Source organism: Pantherophis guttatus, chromosome 4 (genome assembly GCF_059756535.1).
Source record: "Pantherophis guttatus breed Tessera chromosome 4, ASM5975653v1, whole genome shotgun sequence".
NCBI lineage: Eukaryota > Metazoa > Chordata > Lepidosauria > Squamata > Colubridae > Pantherophis > Pantherophis guttatus.
This window is the reverse complement of record NC_142066.1, coordinates 28,239,995-28,261,965: the sequence shown is the minus strand read 5'-3', so window position 1 is coordinate 28,261,965 and position 21,971 is coordinate 28,239,995. Positions and strand designations below refer to the sequence as shown.

The window sequence follows — 21,971 nt, the reverse complement described above, 5'->3', positions numbered from 1 at the left end:
AACATTTGGAGGTGCCTGGACATCTTATTCCTGCTCTAAATAGTGATCAACTCTCAACTTTCCTTATCTAGTTGAACTTATTTTTCATTTCCAACTGAAAACGGAGCTATTCAAGTTTTAAGTATAAAATTAAATATTTGAACAGAGTTACCTATGATCAAAGGGTCATCTGAAGAAGCTGCCCAAAACTGATGGTGCAAAGATTCAGCGAGATGTGACTCTGATGTTTGAATTCATGCCAGGTTCCAGCCATCGCAACTGATTCTTTATTCCAAATTTGCCAAGGGTATTTGGGAATTGCACTCAGGATAATAGCAATACTACTACCTTGGGAATCTCTGAGCTCAACCTTTGTAGTCAGCAGTTGATGAAAGAACTAAGATTCAGAGGTCTCCTTAAACAAGTATTAGGCAACGTAGTCCAGAATGGTATGCTTTGATCTATACAGCTTTGTGAAGTAGAAAAAGCTTTTTGGTTATGCCCCTACAGGAAATAAAACTATTTGCATTTTAAATAAACACTGATGTTTCTTTTTTAAAAAAATATTGGGCTGGAATTAGCTTTTTTTTTACATCCCTGCCTAATGAAAATACTTGTGCAACATGAAAGTTTTCATCCTTTTCTCTCAGACTTTAATCAAATATTCTTTGAAAGTGCTAAAAATTCCACAAACCTTATCTGTTGAGTTGGTCCTTGTAAGAGATAAATGGGCCTAACAGAAAAAGAAAGGTGGAAGAAATCACTCTGCACAATACACCTATAACCAAGATTTTTGTTTTTAAAGTATTTCATTGACAATCATTTATTTTCTCAAAATAATTTCTAAACATAGAGTTGAGATGTTAGCCTACATTCACAGACTCCTGGTGATCCAGACTGGGAATATATATATTCTCCTCGAGCAAAATTAGCACTGGGGGGAGCATGCCTTTTACCCTATATAGCAGTGATGATGAACCTTTTCGGCACCGAGTACCCAAATCAGAATGCATGTATGCCGGAGTGCCAGAAACCAAAGACCAGCTGGCTGGCAAGTGCATGCCTGCTTTTTAGGCGTTTTAGGCTGTTTTTTGGGTCATTTTCAGGCCATTTTTAGGTCGGTTTTCGGCCCAAAAAATGGCCTGAAAAGGGCCTGGAAAACAGCCTGTTTTTTGCCCATTTTTTTTGCCCATTTTCAGGCTGTTTTCTGGTGCTCCAGTGCCCTCAAAGATCAGCTGGCTGGCGTGCATGTGCGGGCCAGAAACCAGAAGACCAGCTGGCTATGGTGTGTGAGCCCACAGAAGGCTCTGCGTGCCATAGATTCGCCATCACGGCTATATAGCAAAGGCAGATGTCCAGCTTTTTTTTTCCTAGACTGGAAAATGTCAGGAGAGTTCTTGGAAAATCAAGGAAGAAGTTACTATGGCTGAGCTGGGAAAAATACAGATAGTTCTTAACTTACAACAGTTCATCGGCACTGGAAAAAAAGTGACTTGTGACATTTTTCACAATTATGACTTTTGCAGCATATCCATGATCATGTGATCAATTTCAGATGCTTGGCAATTGGTTCATATTTATGACAGTTGCAGTGTCTTGGGATCCTGTGACCTTATGACAAACAAAATCAATGGGGAAGCCAGATTCACTTTACAACCGTAAAGTGTTATTAACTTAACAACTGCAGTGATTCACTTAACAATTGAGGCAAGAAATAGAATAGAACAGAACAGAACAGAACAGAACAGAACAGAACAGAACAAAACAAAACAAAACAGAATAGAATTTTTATTGGCCAAGTGTGATTGGACACACAAGGAATTTGTCTTGGTGCATATGCTCTCAGTGTACATAAAAGAAAAGATACGTTCATCAAGAATCATAAGATACAACAGTTAATGATAATCATAGGGTACAAATAAACAATCAAATCATATTAGGAAACAGTCAGGTCATAAAATGGGGCAAAACTCACTTAACAAATGTCTCACTTAACAACAGAAATTTTGGAATCAATTGTGGTCATAAGTCGAGGACTACTTGTATTGGGTTGTATTATCTTCCCAGTAACTCAGATAAATGTCTGGAATTGCCTTCAGATACTTGCCTGAGGGAGGGAAAAAGAGGATTTTCCTTTGGGATTCACACTATCTCTACAAAGGAGATAAAGCTTTTAGGCAGAAGCTATGTGGAATTTTAATTTTTTTTATCTTTTTACTTAATTCCAAAATTATTTATTTCTCTGCACAAGCTCAATGATTGCACATATTTCTGTCTTTTATGTGTAAGGTATATTGTGAGTGTTGTGGTGGCCTAGTGATGAAAATGCTTGTCTTGTCTACATTAGAAGTGTTAGTAACCCCAACGTCATTAATCAGGGAAAATATGTCACATATAAGGATAAAATAAATGAAGAAGGGGGACTGAAATCGAGACAAGAATTAAAAGAACAAGGGGTAGATTTGGAGTGGTGGTCCTATTTACAGATCTAATCATGTTACTTGAAAGACATGAAAGACTGGGGCATCAACAGGGAATTAATGATAATAGATAAGCTCTTTCTGGGGACAAATGATAAATTGGTAAAGAAAATTTATAAATTCTTATTGGATTATAAAATGGAAGAAGAGCAGGTCAAAGAAACGATGGTGGCATGGACAATAAATTTTGAGTACAATATACAACTAGAAAAATGGCAAGAATTATGGGAAAAAAATAGGAAAATAACATTGGCAATACCGTATAAAGAAAATTTATACAAAATGTTCTACAGGTGGCATCTTCCACCAGCGAAATTGGCCAAAATGTTTAGAAATTGATCACCAAAATGTTGGAAGTGCAATCACGAATCAGGCATGTACTACCATATATGGTGTCATGTAAAAAAGCAAAGGAGTATTGGCGGAAAATTCATTTATGGCTGACAGAAGTAATTGGAGAAAAAATAGAATATAAACCAGAACTATTCCTATTGGGAATTATAAATGGGAAATATAGTAAAGGGGTAATTTACTTAATAATACATATTATAACAGTAGCAAGAATGATTTTTGCCCAAAATTGGAAAAATAAGGAAATCCCCCTAGATGAAGTGATCAAAAAATTTTTGACATGTGCGGAAATGGACAAATTAACATTGGAATTGAAAAATAAAGGCGAGTCAGATTATTAGAAGATACGGAGCAAATTTTATTAACTGTTGGAACGGAAAGGAGGGATGAAAAATATGAACTGACTAGAACTTATAGAATGGAGAACTAAGGTTATGTATGTAATTACAATAGAATGAAAGAGGATAAGACAAAAGTATAAGTAATATAGCTAGAAAAATGATGTCTTTATATATGTAAATACTGAATAGACCAAATGTATATAAGTAGCAAGGTATATATAATACTTAGTATCATAGTATGTATGTATGGAAAAGATAATGCCGGGACGGTTACACTGTGTCCAATGTTTTAATATGTGTTTAATAAAAAAACTTCAAAAAAAAAAAAGATGTTCGTCTTCCACTTGGAAGACTGAGAGTTCAGTCCTAGGTAGCATGGCAGATGTTTCTCTCCTACGTTGAAAAGAAAAAAAATATCTGCTGCAAACTTCGTGTGGTGTCAGGAAGGGCATCCAGTCAGTAAATGCCCAGCTCCATCCAGTTGCCCCGAATTAAGGGATTATAGCAGGGCTGTCAAACTGGTGGCCTGCAGGCTGGATACGTCACACGCAGGCTACACCCACCCCAGCTCTGTGAGGGGGGAAAACATCGTGAAACATCACATGACGGCAATGTGATGCCACATGTTTGACACCCATGGATTACAGTGTCATAAAAAGGGAGTTTTTTATGTAGATGATGTATGAAATACATTTTTTTTTCAAATCTATTGGGACCATATGTTCTTGAGCTGTTTAAAACTTGGAGCCTAAGGAAAAATTAGCCCATCAAAGCCAACTTGCAGTCTTTTGTATTTTAGCAAGGATCTGGCTGTTTTCTATTGCAGGGGTCCCCAACCCTATTTGCAATTGGGCCGTGCAAGTGCATGCAGCTTGACTCACATGAGTGGCAGGCCAGCAGGTCGCACATGCAGCACAGCTCAACTAATCGAGCTACGTGTACATGCATGTGCACACCAGCCTACCACTCTTGTGGTCCAATTCTCCTCTCCCCCACTCCCAGCCAGGCTGCCCAGCCACAAAGGTTGGGGACCGCTATTCTATTGTACACTGGACAGCAGTATATTGTAGGTCTTGCAAGACTGTATTTTATAATTTAAAAATGTTAAGTTGATATGTGATTTCATAGATTTTTTTTTAAATAAAGTTTGGTTTTTCTTTATCTCTTGTGAGATTATTCAATCTCCCAAAAGGTAGGCAGACCGATATCTTTAATACTATCTTTAGGACATGGTGCTAGAATAATTATTTCATTCTTGTCATCTATTTACAGAAAGGTAGCAGGGCATGGAAGTCTTATTTCTCACACACACCAGAGGTAAGGCATCTCTTGGGAAATTCAGTGGTAGAAATGGAAACTACTACCAAGTTCTAACCTTGGGCAGAAAATAGGACCAGAGTGAAGACTAAAAGATTTCAGAAAGGAGGCTTGAGACTTTCCAGTTTATCACTACATACAGTATATGATCACCTCCTCTGACCTCATAGCCACCAGATGTGCTCAGAGTACAACACTTCAAATTCTCATTCCTTGGGATTTGTAGTCTTAACACATCTGTGGACAGGCAGATTAGGGAAAGCTGGTATAAGCTGATTACTTTGCTACTGCCAGAAATAAAATTATTTGATAGTAGTTATTCCTTTTTGCCAAAGATGACTATAGAAATGATTTCTGAGTAAAGATGCTAAGATTTTCTTTGTTTATGACAAGATCCTGTATAACTTTAGGTTGTATGTCTTTAACTGAACACCCAAATCCAATTAGATGTGTTAAAACATATCTAAGGTATCTGTATTCTCCTTACGCTTTCTTTCTTTCTTTCTATCTATCTATCTTTCTTTCTATCTATCATTTTACATCCTTTATTCTATTTTCTATCAAAATGGCATGCAATGCTTCTAAAAATGCAACAAGACAAAGTTAAAAACAATAATTGCTCTATAATTAAGCAGCCATTCAAAAAATATCAGAGACAATACTAAAAGTTACAGGAAGTTAAGTATTTTACAATGTTAACAATATTTTGCAAGATATTGTGCAAAAGACAGCAGAATCTCAGTGCTACCACCAAGAACACTCTGCTTCTTACCCTTAGCTGCTATCAAACCTGGATGAAGCAGAGTATAGTACCATCAAAAACTAAAAGCAGTTTAGTACCTGTTTAAATATAAGAGTACCTGTTTAATGAACCTGGGTATAGTTATATATGTACTTATAAAGTAATCATAAATTTAGTGAAGTTTCTTGTTGGGTAATGTACATAAAATTGCATTCTAAAAGGCTGTCCGTCTCAAAACACAATAAAGCAAATTAACATGTTCTATATAAAAATAAAAAACTTATATTGTGCAAACAACCCAAGAAAACCTTTAGACCTGTGTTCCGCAACCTGGACAATTTTAAGCTGGACTTCAACTCCCAGAATTCCCCAGCTCCCCGGAATCCTGGGAGTTGAAGTCCAACTCAGCTTAAAATTGCCAGGTTGGGAAACTGCTCTAGAGACTTATGCACGTGCTGGGAAAAGGAATGGGCGGCTCAAAAGCAAGGCAGCCAAATCTCTAAATAGTAGAGTAACCTACTTGTAAAGCAACAGGGAGTTGCAAACCAAGCTCGTGTTATTCCCCACGGGGAAAACCCAGTATTAATATTATCCAAGACGGTGCCCACACCTGAACCCCTCCCCCCCCATGCCAAAAGGGACTCACGTTGCAATTCCCCACCCTTCTCCACCCAGACAGCTTTTCCAGGTCACATGACCAAGAATCATATGATGCCAGAATCTTCACATACGATCTTCCCCTTTTGCCGGCCCTTCGCCGGAGCACTCCCACCTCCGAGCGTGCTATTGGCTACCAGGCCGCAGGCGGGCGCGCCATTGGCCAGCCTTAGGGCTTTCCTCGCCTGCTACTGGTAGACTTGTGGGCTTCTGGGCCCGCCCTCTTTTCTTCTTGGAAAGTGACTTGAAGTTGGGATCGCAGCGACCGCCGCTGGAGGGAAGCGAATCAGAAGTTCAGGCCAGGGACCGTCGGGGGGCGGGGGAAGAGGCAGAAGGGCGATTGGAGGGGAGGAGGGAGGAGGGAGAGACCCCTGGAACCCCAGAGGCAGTTTTGCCTAGTGGTGAGACCTCCAGAAAGTGGAAGCCAGGGAGTGCAAGGGAATGGATCTATGGGGCAGAATCTAGAGTGCCTATAGCAAGGGGATCGTATCTTGGATCTGGAGGGAAATTGGGAATCGAGTCCTAGGCTACGACCTCCTTGCTTTCTCGGGGGGGGGGGGGAAGCAATCGTATAAGTTGCCTGCTTTTGGGGGTGCGGGCGAGCGGGGAGGGAATTGAAGTGGTCCCGGTGTTTCCCCCTAATTTAGAGGAATCCGGGGAAATCGGGGCAGGAGAGTTAAGGAGCCCAGGCACCCCGTGTGTCCCCAGCGCCAGGCTGGAGAGTGCAGTGGTTAGAGCACTTCGCCATGGATGACCCCGAGGAGACCTTTGGGGGAGATGGAGATGGCAGCCCGGCGCCTTACGAGGAGCTGGTGTCCGTGATGGCCGGTGGTTTGTACGGGGAACTGGAGCGGCTGGTGGGCGCCCACGGCCCTACCGCGGTCTCTGGGCTGCTGCCGCAGGTGGTTTCCGTCCTGGAGGCCCTGCAGGAGGCTTGCGGGCAGGTGAAAGACCGGGACCAGGCACTGGAGCGGCTGCGCGATGACCGTCTGCGGCTCCTGGAGCAATACGAGCGCGAACGGGCAGGGCGCAAGCGGGCAGACGAGGTGGGTATCGCCTTCCGCTCCGTCGGCGGCGGCGTCGACTAACTTTTACGATCTTCAGACCTTGGTTTAAGTCTCAGCTGGCGACGGCAGAGGAGAGAGAGGGACGGTCCAGCAATTCCTGATCAGAGAGCTTACATGCCAACTGGTGCCAGCCGGAGCTGTCGGGCAAGATGATTGCCTCCTCCTCCTCCTCCTCCTCCTCAGCGGTCGGGAGGGGCGCTCTCCTGCCCGACAAGCCACAACGCGAAAAACTTTTTATATTCTCATCTTCTTGTCTCGTCTAATGAAACTTTCCCAGGAAGACTTGTGTAATCATAGCAAACCAAGACCTATCCTGCCCTGGAGACAGACAGACAGACGTGGTTATTCATGGCTAATGCTGCCACGGGTTAACTGGGAAAGCTGAATTGGACTTCTGTCAATTCCCAGAAATTTTTGACAAAAAAAACCAAAAACAAACCACCAGCGAAGGCTCCTGAGCGAAGCAATCGGTCCTGATATGAGACAGATTGTCAGTACAATAAGTGGTTAAAGAAGAGAACGTAGACATAAGCAGCCTCTTCACCAAAGAAGGCAAACTGGAGATTGATCCAAGGTTTTATACTGGCATTTTTCACCAGATGAGTGAAATGCCACGTTTGCTGACATTTCCGAATAATGTCTGATAGTTCAGGTCAAAGAGCAGTTTGCTCTATAGATACCACTGAGTCAAACTCAACTCCTGGATAAAGTCTCACCCCCAATAAGACCTCTTTCGAGGACATTCCAGTTATCACTTTGATCCTGTCCCTACATCTTAGTCATAATTTTTCTGATATTTTTCATTCTCCTGATTTGTCAATCCTCCACAGTTTTCTAGAAGCATTTTAATGTTTCTAGTTCCACAGCATTGTCATTTCAACCCTTATTTGATCCAGAACCAGTTGACTCCTTGCAATTCATAGGAACTGTCTCCAGATTCCTGATTTAAAATGTATATATTTTGTCTTTCGTCCTTTTTTGAGTTTTCATTGATACTTCATGGGGTTCAATATGAGCTAATGACCTGTGATATGTATCAGAGTAAAAATTCTTATCTTCAGAAGTCAACTTAACTGCTGCTTTAATGTAAGGTGGAAGGTGACTCTGTAAACCACTTAGAGAGGGGTGTAACGCACTGTAAAGTGGTATGTAAGTCTATTGCCTTGAGTTACTTCTAAAGGTGGGGAGGACAACGATGGCCTTTTTAAGACATGTGGACTTCATGGACTCCATGCTGGCTCAGGAATTCTGGGACTTGAAGCCCACAAGTCATAAAGGGGCCATCGTTCCCACTTCTGTTCTAAAGGAATAAAGGCGGAATAATATCTACTAATTAAATTAAAAGGGGCACTGTCATGTTGGACAAGGTCTTTTAATCTAAAATATTAAAATGATGAGGTTTTTTTTAGTTTAGGCAAAAAAAGACGCAAATATGGGGAAAATGATCAGAAGTGTATAAAATGATGTTCTGTGTCGAAAGGGAGATAAGGATTTTTTTCAATTCTCAATAGACCTAGGATGATCCAATGGACCCTAACGGTAAAAGGATAACAAAAAAATAAAATAAAATGTGTAGATAAACAAGATGTGATGGTGAATTGTGTGGCTTCAAAAGAGAACAAATTCATGGAGGATAAAGTTACTCAATAACTAATATTCAAGCTTCATTGGGAAGCCAAAATGCTACTTTCATATCATGGCAAGAAAATTGTGTGTATGCATCCATATAATTCGCCAGGAGCCAAAATCCACAGAAGTATTTGTGTGTGTGTGTGTGTGTGTGTGTGTGTGTGTGTGTGTGTGTGTGATGACTATTTTCTATTAAATCCAATACCAGTGGCAATACAGTTACTAGGAACACAAAGGGGATTATTGGGTTTTGTGATCAGAGGAGAAAACAAACAGTACTAATTTATTCATTCTCTTTATATGCCACTCACAATCTTAAAGTAATGTTGGGACCCTATTTTGCTAAAACAACAACTGCTCAGGTTTGTCTTGATTAGGAAAAGAATGTCCCTAGGCCAATGAAATAACCTTACGCTGATAGATAAATCTTAATGCATAAGTGGCAATAATTTCATACTGGATATGGTGGGTGAGCATTTGAACTGGAGTAGTAAAGGTATGAGGCAGAGAAGTAATTGGCCTGAAGGAAATCAGCCTGAAGGGATGGTGAAAGCTTGGAGAGATCAACTAGATCTGTAACAAGAGGAGGGGTTGATTCTTGGATTCTCTTTCCTAGCGATTCATGGAATTGGAGGACATGATGGATCAGGAACGGAAAGCGCATTCAACAGCTGTGAGCCAGTTAGAGGGCCAGAGCCGAATCCTGGACAGCAAAGCACGAAGCTATGCAGATCAGGGTAAGAATTATTTTGCCAAATATCTGTATGATGCCAATGTACTACTATTCCATATTCTCTGTCAACCTGTAATGAGCCCCGTCTGTCTCTTGAGGGTGTAGATTTGCCATGATATGGATAAAATAAATTCAAGTAGCAGGCGTCCAGTTAGTATCTTTTCTCTCATCTTTGCTTGTAGGAACATACAGTCCCTCCTATGCCCATCCCATAATAGGCATGCCCCATTCTGTGCCCTCGCACATCTCCACTTTTGACAGCTCTAGCTAGACTGGTCTATCTCGTTAGCCAAGATTGGGTGTAAGAGAAGAGACACAGTGTAAGTTACATAAACATTTTATTCAAGGTACATCAAAATCATTAGGAAATATAGATTAAACTGCTGTGCAGTTTTGGAGATGAGAGTTGAAGGCCATTGAACTGAACAGGGTTTAACAGCTGGATCAATGAAGAGAATTTGATTGCCTATCACAATATTTCAAGTGATGCAGTTTTGCTGGATTTTAGCTTCTGTTTAGCAGATAAGCCTGATAATTATTTTAAGTTTACAGCTAATAAAATATTCTATTATGGAAACACTTTAATAATGCTATTGGCATTTGTCAAAATGTTAACTCACTGCTTCACTGCCTCCCTTTGTGTGAAGGTTTGTTTTAACAGGATTATATATGATCCCTAATTGTATCTATGTATTTTTCAGACATTGCTCAAAACAGCCTATTTAAGAATTGCCATAGAAAAGAGAATATTCTATTAACGTTGCTTTTTTTCAAAAACCAGTTCCAGAACATGCAGATGGTTATTTTTTTTAATGCTAATTTTAATTAAAGTTAGTTTTATTTTTTTCAGTTCCCAATTTTATTTTTCACATTTCTATCCCACTGCAATCAAACAATACTTGTCAGCTTATGTAGAATATAGAACAGATAAAAACATCCATGGTTTTGGAAGAATCATTCTTCCTTGAAAAAAAAGTGCTGTATACTTAGCATAAAGCATTGCTAGCAAAAGTCTCTGTTGCCTTACAAAAATGAGAAGATTTGTATAAGTCCATCCTATAAATTTCTTCTTTGAAATAGACTTTTCCACATTCAAATGAGATTGATTCCCAAATGGATGTAGAATTACAGCCTCAGCATTCTCTGCATTAATCTACAACATTAGGGTATTTTTCACACAGGAGGTTATTGGAACTGGATCATCAGAGTTAAATCTTCCAGGAAATGGATCCTTCCTGCTCTGTTTCCCACTTGAGCTGTGCAAATAAAATATGAGGAAAATATTTTAGCATTAAACAGTTTGAACAGTTTGAAAACAGCCAAGTTAAGGTTGATTTAAGGTCTTGTTAGTGAGAAAAAAACCCACCATTCTCTTGCTTCGCAGTGGCTGGCTTGGAGGAACAAAAAACTTCACTGCTCAAGGAGATTTCGATTCTCAATCAGAGCCACACAAAGGTACTTTTGAACAATCGGAGTGTTTCCGTGGCCCTTCTCACCTCCCCTCCCCTTCTCTTTCCCAGCCAAACCACTGTCACACTTCCTCTTCTATTTCTTTCAGATGGTACAAAGTTACAAAGAACTGAGATCACAAAAAGCAGCATCAGCTGGTCCAGGACAAACTACTACTTCATCCACAGAAAATAAAAGGTTTGGAAGGAGGGAGGGAAGGACTGTGTGTGTGTGCAGGATTTTAGGACCAAAGCAGGAAAGATGCCTGGAGAAGTTGTGAGGTAAGGTCAGTGCCCTTTAAGTGGCTTCTTTTCCTGGCTGTGCACTCCCAGGAAAATATTTTTTGAGGTCTGGAAGCACTGATAGTGCTCATTTCAAAAAAGCTTGTTGGACTTAATTCAAACATGTGTTTTCCTGAGATAAATGCAGCTCAGGAAAAGATACCATTTCCTTAAGAAGGTATCAACAAGGACAGTGTCTATGCCCACCCTCCTCCTCCGAAGCCACTTTCTTTTGCTTTAGATCCCCCCTCCCCTTGCTGAAAGGAAAATTTGGGATCTTCTAGAGCCGTGATGGCGAACCTATGGCACTCGTGCCAGAAGTGGCACACAGAGCCATCTCTCTGGGCACGCGAGTCATCGCCCATTGCTCTTCCAGGTTCTGGCACACCAGCCAGCTGGTCTTCACACATGTGAGAGTGCTGGAAACCAAAAGAGTAGCCAAGATGATTTTCTGGTTTCTGACAGGCACAGGCGCCCTGGCCAGCTGGTCTTCGCATATGCATGCGCGGCAGAAGCCGGAAGACCAGGTGGCCAGTGCACATGTGTGTGGTCCCATTTCGGCATTTGGTGCCGAAAAGGTTCGCCAACACTGTTCTAGAGAGTCCTTATACTGAGTAGAGCAGAGTCTCTCTTATTGTCAAAGAAGAAAATTTTTGTCCATGATCCTGGCTCAAATCAACAAGTTTGACTTCATCGTGTGTTACTGATTAATGATTTTCTACTCCTTCACTTACAACCGTTCACTTAGCAACCATTCAAAATTGTGACAGACGCCCTCCCCAAGATACTTATGACCCAGTTCCAAAGTTCCTATTACTGCACTCCATCTCATCCTCCCACAGTCATGAGACCACATTTTGGTGCTCGGCAACTGGCCCGCATTTATGGTTGTTTGCAGTATCACTTGGTCACATGACTTTTACAATGCTTTTGCCGAAACCCTTCATTTGCTTCCTGTTTCCAGCAAAAATTACCAAGTTCCGTGCCAATCGAGTTAGAGGCCCGGTTACAGCATGGAGACGGCATTGGTCGCGCTGGTGGATGCTCTCTGGAGGGCTCGGGACAGGGGTCATTCCTCGGTCCTGGTCCTATTAGATCTCTCGGTGGCTTTTGATACCATCGACCATGGTATCATGCTGCGACGCCTCGAGGGGTTGGGAGTAGGTGGCACCGTTTTACAGTGGTTCGCCTCCTACCTCTCGGGTTGTACGCAAGTGGTGTTGGCAGGGGGGCAGAGGTCAGCCATGAGGCCCCTCACTTGTGGGGTGCCCCAGGGGTCGGTCCTCTCGCCCCTTCTGTTAAACATTTACATGAAGCCGCTGGGAGAGATCATCCGTGGTTTTGGGGTGGGGTATCATCAGTACGCTGATGATACCCAGCTTTTTATATCCACCCCGAACCAGCCTAGTGATGCCCTCGATGTGATGTCCCAGTGCCTGGAAGCGGTACGGATCTGGATGGGGAATAATAGGCTTCGACTCAACTCGGCCAAGACCGAGTGGCTGTGGATACTGGCATCTCGGGCCGAGCAAGACGTTCCAACGCTGTCTATTGGGGACGAGGTGTTGCCCCCCGTAGACAGGGTGCGCAACTTGGGCGTCCTCTTGGATTCACGGCTGAGTTTGGAGGGTCATATCACGGCCGTGACCAGGGGGGCATTTGCCCAGGTTTGCCTGGTGCGCCAGTTGCGCCCATACTTGGACCAAGATGCCCTACACACAGTCACTCATGTGCTAGTCACCTCCCGGATCGACTACTGCAATGCTCTCTACCTGGGGCTACCCATGAAGACCACCCGGAGGTTTCAGCTGGTACAGAATGCGGCCGCACGGGTTGTTGCGGGAGGGACCCAATACTCCCATATTACACCACTCCTGCGCGGCTTGCATTGGTTGCCGGTTGCCCTCCGGGTGAGATTCAAGGTGCTGGTGTTAACCTATAAAGCCCTTCATGGCTTAGGCCCAGGCTATTTGTTGGACCACCTGCAACCAGCGTCAACTTCCCATTGCCCAGTCCGCTCTCACAGAGAGGGCCTACTCAGGGTGCCGTTGGCTAGACAATGTCGGCTGGCGACCCCCAGGGGTAGAGCCTTCTCTGTGAGCACCCCCACCCTCTGGAATCAACTTCCCTTGGGGCTCCGGTTGGCCCCTGACCTTCGCATCTTCTGCCGTGAATTGAAAACCTGGCTATTTATGTCCCCCGGCCTAGACTGATGGGGTAGTATATTTTAAATTTTTAAAAAACTTTTTTTATTCTTTTGTGTATATTTGCTGTTTTTAACAGTCACTTGGTCGATTGTCGTTGTGAGCTGCCCTGAGTCTTTGGAGATAGGGTGGCATACAGATTTAATAAACAAACAAACAAACAAACAAACAACAAATAATAAATAAATAAATAAAATATAAATAAATAAATAAATAAATAAAATCTCCCAAGTGAACAATGGTCATAAAATCGGGTCAGACACATGATGACCATCATGACTTATGACCGAAATCGGCAGCCTCAGTTATGGTTGTAAGTTGAGGACTCCCTGTAACAAATTAAGATATAAACCGTGATGGTGAACCTATGGCGTGAGTTCCAGAGGTAGCATGCAGAGCCCTCTCTGCTGGCACGCATGCTGTCACCTCAGGTCAGATCTCCGTGGCGTTTCTTTCATGAGCTTCTGTTTCCCTGCAAACAATGAAACAAAAGTTCACGAAAGAAAAAGATTTTACCTCTTGCCGCACTGCCAATGTTGGGATGCCCCGCCTCCTGCCGGCCAGCTGGTCTTCGGGTCTCTGCTGTGCATTTGCGCATGTCCCTGCATGTGCAGTTTGGGCACTCAGTGTCTAAAAGGTTCACCATCACTGATATAAACCAATAATTTGAAATTCCACAATGGCTGGGTGAATTCTGAGATGATAGGGAGTTGCAGGATGTCCCAGTTAGCCACATACCACAGGAGCCAATCCATCACTGTTGTTGACCATTTGCAACGGAAGGAAAGACTTCTGTGCTTGTCCAGCAATAGCATATTGAAATAAAGGCAGTTCTGAACTCTGGCTTGTAACGCACAGGCAACTGCCACAATTTGCACATATTCAAGATTAGTTAGCTTTGTGTATGTGTATGTGTTTGTGTATGTATGTATATGTGCAGTGACATTTACCTCCTCCATAGCTATGACAATTAGTTGTTCCCAAAAGACTGGGTAGAGATAGATTGCTACTGAGTCCTTTAACTACCTTCAGAAATCATGCAGGGCACTGCAGAGAAAGCCTTATTTGGTGACAGGTTTACTGTATTTCATTCAAATCTGGCTAGTATTTGCCTTCTCTTGCCTTTTAAAAAGATAACAAATAAGTCTCCCAGGCCATTAACAACAGCAATAAACTATTCATCTTTCTGTTTTTATTCAGTGTGTTATATCGGCGCCCCAAAGGTATTTTTTCCAAAAGGCAATTGGACTTTCTTAGGTTTTTTTTCCCTTAGAAAACCTTTTGCTTCTCATCCAAGAAGCTTCTTCAGTTCTAACTGACTGTTGGGGAATGGATGGATTTATATTCTTTGCAGGCATCTGGTCATTAGGACTCTGCATTTTGCAGATGACTGCAAAGAAGACAAATCCTTCCGCTCCCCACAAGTCAGAACTGAAGAAGCTTCTTGGATGAGAAGCCAGCAGTTTTCAAAGGAAAAAAAACCCAAATCCAGTTGCCTTTTGTAAAAAGCACCTTTGGGACAACCATGACCTGGATGATTGAGATTCTTCACAGACATATATATTAGTACCCCTTTAAAAATGTTTTTTTGGGGGGAGGGAAGAAATAATGTGTGCCTATTTTAATTACATTGATAATTAGAGTAGTTTAACTACCTGCCTCCGAGGGTGCAAAGAGAAAATATCTGCTGCAAACTTCACATAGGCGTCAGGAAAGGCATCCAGCCAGTAAATGCTCAGCTCTATTCAGTCACCCCAACTCCACCCTGAATAAAGGGATTAAATGGTCATTAAAAAAAAATACTGCTTTTAAGTAGGGTGGAAGGTATAAGAAATGGCACTGACCTAAACTTTCCAAGACATTTAAACAGACCAAGGCAGACATGAGAAAATCAAGATCTTTTTCTTCTTTCTCCCTCAATGAACAGGTTGAAGCCTCCACCACTTCGTGTACCTCCAGAGTTTCTATCAAGCCCCTCAGACTTGAAGCCTCCTGAGACCTCAATGGTAGGTGGAATCTGGTGAGGGGAATCTGATGGCTGCAGTGATGGCTGAGAAGACTGGTGAGAAACGGGGGCATTAAGGGGAGCCATAAAACAAATTCTGTTTTTTCTCTCCATCTGCTGGATCTTTTTAGGAACATGGAGAAATGAATGAACTTTCTCATTCAGAGAAAACGCCCCAGAAGGTTGCAGAAAGAAATGCGTTTCCCTTGGCACAGGAAATTCAGCCAGAAAAGGATGGTATGAAGGATATTTTCTCTTTCTCTCTTTGGTAGGATCAGTTTTAATCCCAAACTGGAGTACTATTTCAAGTAGATTAAAACAGGTCCCTATGGTTTTCTTGGCAATATTTTTCATGAGTGCTTGGTCACTACTTTCTTCTTCCTAGGGTTGAGAGAAAGTAACTAGCCCAAAGTCACTCAGTGGGTTTTTGTCCCTAAGGCAGGACTAAAAATTCATGGTTTCTTGCCTAAATGTTTTTAACTCCTACATCATGGATTTGTGGATGTGGGGATACTGGGGCCAACATTTTTTTCCTCATGGTGATTACTTTTGCCAGGAATCATCTGCTGGAACCTCAGACAATAACGAGTGCTGAAACAAGCAGAGCTCTGTGTCAGCCTTAATACCAAGAGTCAATTTGATCTAGGCACCAGGCTAGAAACCAGGAGACGGTGAGTTCTAGTCCTGCTTTAAGATGAAAGCTGGCTGGATAACTTTGGGCCAGTCACTCTCTCTCAGTCCAATTCATCTTGTTGTTTTTTTGGGGGGGAAATAGGAGGAGAAGTGCCCTGAGTTATTTATAAAAACAATAAAGGCAAAGTAATGAATGAAAGAATAAATAAATACCAATATCACTTTTTTCTTTTTCTGATACTCTTCTTCCTCTCTCCTTCCCTCACCCCACTTCTTTCCCTTTCTGGTACTCTCTTTTCTCCTTCTCCCAAATAGCAAACTGTAAGGAAGGGGCAGGTAAATTTTCTGAACTAATTGATTGCCAAAGGCTGCGGATAATAGTCACCAGCTAGATGTGCCTCTTTGAGTTTAAGTTGCTGATCCCCAGTCTCTAACACTGTGCTCTTATTTGCTTGGCTGTATCTCTCAGTGGTCTTTGAGAGAGGTCCTTCTCCACCTGTGCTCCTACAACAGCCAAAAACTGAAGTTATGGCTTTCTCTATGCCTAAACTATGCTCCACTGACTTTAACGAAAAGCTGTGGTGGTGCAGTGGTTAGAATGCAGTATTGCAGGCTAACTCATTGCTCACTCCAGGAGTTCGATTCTGAGCGGCTCACGGTTGACTCAGCCTTCCATCCTTCTGAGGTGGGTAAAATGAGGACCCAGATTGTTGGGGGCAATATGCTGACTCTGTAAACCACTTAGGGCCATAAAGCACTGTGAAGCGAAATATAAGTCTAAGTGCTATTGTTATTGGAAGTCACACTTGCCAGCTTTGAATTACTTGCAGTGTGGATAATAGAGTTCTGAAGTGATAGAGTGGGCTGTGTAAGTTTAGGTTAGAAGCCATTGTGGGATCTCTCTCTGGGTAAAGGCTCAATACAAATGAAAGCAAGAAGGTTGGACGGAATGTTTTTTCTACTGTGTTTTACGGGTAGTTCTCAACTTACTCATAATAATTGAGCCCAAAATGTCCATAGTTAAGTGAGCCACTTGTTAAGTATGTTTTGCCCTATTTTATGACCTTTCTTGCCACAGTTGTTAAGTGAGTCACTGCAGTTGTTAAGTTAGTAACACAGTTGTAAAGTGAATCTGGCTTGTCCATTGATTTTGTTTGTCATAAGGTCACCTGATCCCAAGATACTGCAACTTGTCATAAATATGCACCAGTTACCAAGCATTTGAATTTTAACCATGTGCCCATGGGGTGCTGCAATGGTCATAAATGTGAAAACGCTCATAAGTCACTTTTTCAGTGCCATTGTAATTTCGAACAGTTACTAAACGAATGATTGTAGATTAAGGATTACCTGTACAGATCCTTACTTAAAAGTAAATCTAGGAATTCTTTCTGGCTGGGGAATTCTGGGAGTTGAAGTCCACACATCTTTTTTTTTTTTTTAAATTAAAGAGTTTTACAAAAAATTTTTTTACAAATATTTCCCCCTCTCCCCCTCCCTTACCCTCACCCCTCACCCCCCCACCCCGAACTTCCCGGAACAAAATACAGGGTATAACAATTAACAATAATATACTAAACAAAGCTAACTATCTATGGACTCCTATCCCCCCCTTCACATTTTAACTCCCTTTTTACTTAACTAAATATGAATACTCTTAATTTTTCTATTCATTCATAAGCTATTTGATACTTTTTAGTCCGATATTTGTTTTGAATATAATCAATCCATCTTCTCCATTCCGATATATATCTTTCTTGTGAATAATCTTTCAAATATACTGAAATTTTTGCCATTTCTGCTAAATTCGCTACTTTTAATGTCCATTCTTCAATAGTAGGCAAATCTTCCTTCTTCTAATATTGCGCCACCAAAAGTCTAGCTGCAGTTATTAAATTTAAAATCAATTTAGTCTCTATAACCGTACAATCTGTAATTATACCCAACAAAAACAACTGTGGAATAAATCTTATCTTCTTTTTAAGAATATTTTGGATAATCCACCATATTTTAATCCAAAATGCTTTAACTTTTTTACAGGTCCACCATATATGATAATAGGTAGCATCATCACAATTGCATCTCCAACACTTAGATTGCAAATTCGGATACATACAGGCTAACTTTTTAGGATCTAAATGCCATCTGTAAAACATTTTATAAAAATTTTCTCTTAAATTTTGCGCTTGCGAAAATTTCACATTTCTAACCTATATTTTTTCCCAAGTTTCCATCATTATTGGTTCCTGAATATTTTGTGCCCATTTTATCATACAATCCTTAACTAATTCCGTTTCTGAATCTATTTCTATCAATATATTATATAATCTTTTCATATGCATTTGGCTTTGATCTCTAATTTGTTTTACCAAATTTTCCTCGTTCTGCATGATACCGATTCTCTGCTCGTCTTTCCATCTAGCTTGCAGCTGTCCATACTGAAACCAAGTTTGAATTATCCTTTCTTCTTTTAATGCATTTAAGGACTTTAACTGCAATATACCCCCTTCCATTTTAAGAAGCTCTTTATAGATAATCACCTCTTGCTTTTGTTCTACACTTATATTCTCTATCGCATGTCTGAGTATTGCCCATATAGGTATCTTATAATTTAACTTATATTGATACTTTTTCCAAACTCGTAACAAGGCATTCCTTAGTATATGGCTTTTAAAGGTCTTATTCACCTTCTTATCATATAATAAATAAGCATGCCAACCATATAACAAATCATATCCTTCAATATTCAATATCCTTTCTTCTGTTGAATTAATCCAGTCACTGATTATTGATAGGACAGCTGCTTCATAGTATAATCTTAAATTAGGCATTTTAAGACCTCCTCTTTCACGTATATCTTGTATTATTTTTAACTTTATTCTTGGTCTTCTCCCTGCCCAAACAAAATTATTAATACCCTTCTGCCATTCCCTCAAATTTACATCTTTCTTGAGTATTGGTATCATTTGGAACAAAAATAAAAACCTGGGTAAAACATTCATTTTTATTGCTGCTATTCTTCCCAACAAAGATAATTGTAATTTTCCCCAATTCTCCATCTCTTTCTGTATTTTTTGCCATAACAATTCATAATTATTTTTATATAATTTCACATTTGAAGCTGTAATATATACCCCTAAATATTTAACCTTTTTTACTATTTCAAATCCCGTTAATCTTTCTAGTTCTTCTATTTGCTTTACCGTCATATTTTTAGTTATTATCTTTGTTTTTTGTTTGTTTATTTTGAATCCAGACACTTGTCCATATTGGCTAATTATGTCCATTAAACCTATAACTGATTGTACTGGTTGAGTTAAAGTAACAACCAAGTCATCTGCAAATGCTCTTAGTCTATAATCATGATGTCTAATTTTAATTCCCTTTATTTTATTTGACCCTCGTATTTTATTCAATATAAGTTCCAAAGTTAAAATAAACAATAATGGTGACAAAGGGCACCCCTGTCTTGTTCCTTTTTCAATTTTAAAAGTTTCTGTTAAACCACCATTAATTATTATTTTTGCTGTTTGTCTCTGGTATATTGCCCTAATAGATTGTGTAAAATACTCTCCAAACTGCATCTTTTCTATTATTTTCAATAAAAATTGCCAATTCAATAGATCAGATGCCTTCTCCACATCCAAAAAAATAAGCGCTGCAGGGACTTGGTTGTTTCTTTCCAAATATTCCAATAAATTTACAATTTGTCTTACATTACATTTCATTTGTCTCCCACTTATAAATCCAGATTGATCATTATGAATCACTTGTTGCATAATTATCATTAACCTATTTGCTAATATTTTAGCAAAAATCTTATAATCAGTGTTTAAAAGCGATATTGGCCTATAATTTTTGGGTTGACTATGATCTTGATCCTCCTTTGGGATCAATGAAATAAAAGCTGTTCTCCAGGATGGGGGTACATCTCCTCCAGCTTGAATTTTGCTAAATAATTCCTTATGTTTCCACCATTTCTAACTGCAAATTTTTATAATAAACAGCTGTCAGTCCATCTGTGCCTGGAGCTTTACCCCCTTTTAACTGCTAAATTAAATTAATTGCTAAAATAATTTCCTCCGAAGTTATTGGTTGGTTCAATCCTTCCCTTTGCTCTGGTGTAACTACAGGAATATTCTCTTCCTGTAAATATCTATCTATAACTTTACCTTGAATTGTATCACTAGCATATAACTTTGTATAAAATTCTAAAAAAGCTTTTTTAATCATATTTTGTTGATATACCCCTTTACCTTTGTATTCTATTTTTTCTATAGTACGTAGCTTTTGTTTTTTCCTTAACAAATAAGCTAACCATCTACCTGGTTTATTCGCATTACAAAAAGTATTATGTTTAGCATATTGTAAATTAGTTGCCACTTGGTCTGCCATCAGCATATTAAACTGCCCTCGCAACAAATTTATTGTTTCCTTTATTTTCTTATCTGTTGGACTCAATATAAGTGCCTGCTCTTTCTTTTTTATTTCCTCTTCTAAATCCCTCCATTTCTTTTCTTGTCTACGTCTATATTTATTATTCAAATGTATTAAAATTCCTCTCATATATGCTTTACTTGCATCCCAGACCATCTCCATAGGTGTACCCTTGTGCATATTCATAACAAAAAATTCTTTCATTTGTTTTTTACATTCTTTCACATTTTCCTCATATCTAAACAAATTTTCATTTATCCTCCAAGACCTTCTAGCTCCCTTTTCTTGCTCAAATTCCATCCACACCGGGCTATGATCAGTTAAAGTTCTTGAAAACATATCTTCGTCTTATTCAACTTAGAAAAAAAATCATTAGTGATTAGTATAAAATCAATCCTGGAAAAAGACTGGTGTCTATCAGAAAAAAAAGTAAAGTCCTTTTCTTCAACATTTCGTTCTTGCCAGATATCTCTCAGCTCCATATCATCCATCATATCAAAAAAAGATTTAGGCAATCTAGCACAATTTTGGGTGTTTTGAAATAATCCTTTTTTGTCCTTTTGAGTATCTAATACTCCATTCCAAACACCCATTAATATACACGATTTGTAATCCCATTATATTATTTTGGTGTGCAAAAGCTTATAAAATTTTTCTTGCTGTTGGTTGGGAGCCTATACTCCAATTAAGAGTGTTTTCTTCCCTTCTATTAAAAATTCAATTGCGATGTATCTTCCTTGAACATCTGCCTCAATTAGTTTGGCTGTTAAATCTGTCTTTAGGTATATAACTATACCGTTTTTCTTCTCTGGAGCAGATGCAGCAAAATGTGTTCCCAATCTTGAATTTATCAAATATTTTTGATCTGTCACTCTAATATGTGTTTCTTGTAGACAAATTACATCATTTTTAAACTGTTTCAAATAGTGAAATATTTTCTTCCTCTTTTGCGGTGAATTTAAGCCATTAACATTCCAGGTCAAAAATTTAATTGCCATTCTTGGTACCTTGAAGCTTCTGGAGCGCTAGCTGGAAATCCTCCTGCACCTTTCTCTTTGGCCTTGCTCCTCCGACTGCTTCTGTTTTTGTAGTTTCTTGAACTTTCATTTGGGTTTGCTGTATCTTTAAGTCTTGTTCTCTTCGTTTGGCTGCAGCTCGGGTCTGTCTTTGATCTTTTGGTTCTTCTCTTTTTTCTGCTAATTCCAAAGGTTGAACAGTACCAAAAAATTGCAATAAATCTTCTTCAATAAGCGAAGTCTCTCCTTCAGCTTGTGGCTGTTTACCTTCCTTCTGTCCCTGTATTGCCAGCTCTTCTTTTCTTCTCCTCATTTCCAGAGATGATGGGCATCCAGCCTTTAAAACATTAGTATAAAAATCTTTTGCCTTCCAAATTGTGTTAAGATGATGCCTTTCTCCCAAGTAATTCACTACTAGTCCAGCTGGAACATCCCATCTAAACTGGATCTGTCGGTTTCTAAGTTCATCCACCAAAAAAGCAAACTCTTTTCTGCTCCTCAACATTTTTGGAAGGATTTCTTTCAATACTAAAACCTCTTGTCCTGCCAGTTGGAATTTATTTTTATAGAAGGCTTGTAAAATTTCATTTCGGATCCTCCTCGTTGTAAAATAAATCACAATATCTCTTGGCAATTGTTTCTGTCCGGCA

At 40.0% G+C, this 21,971-nt stretch overlaps 1 protein-coding gene across 1 annotated transcript in view; it reads left to right on the top strand.

Moving 5' to 3' along the window:
• Window positions 1-5,958: 5,958 nt before the first annotated feature.
• Window positions 5,959-21,971, top strand: part of LOC117666706 (C-Jun-amino-terminal kinase-interacting protein 3-like) — a 44,216-nt gene continuing 28,203 nt past the window's right edge. The window contains exons 1-6 of the mRNA XM_034419513.3: window positions 5,959-6,913; window positions 9,180-9,300; window positions 10,681-10,751; window positions 10,855-10,943; window positions 15,158-15,236; window positions 15,367-15,472. Of these exons, the coding sequence (XP_034275404.2) occupies window positions 6,614-6,913; window positions 9,180-9,300; window positions 10,681-10,751; window positions 10,855-10,943; window positions 15,158-15,236; window positions 15,367-15,472 (766 nt within the window). The 5' untranslated portion in view covers window positions 5,959-6,613. The remainder of the gene's footprint in view (window positions 6,914-9,179; window positions 9,301-10,680; window positions 10,752-10,854; window positions 10,944-15,157; window positions 15,237-15,366; window positions 15,473-21,971) is intronic.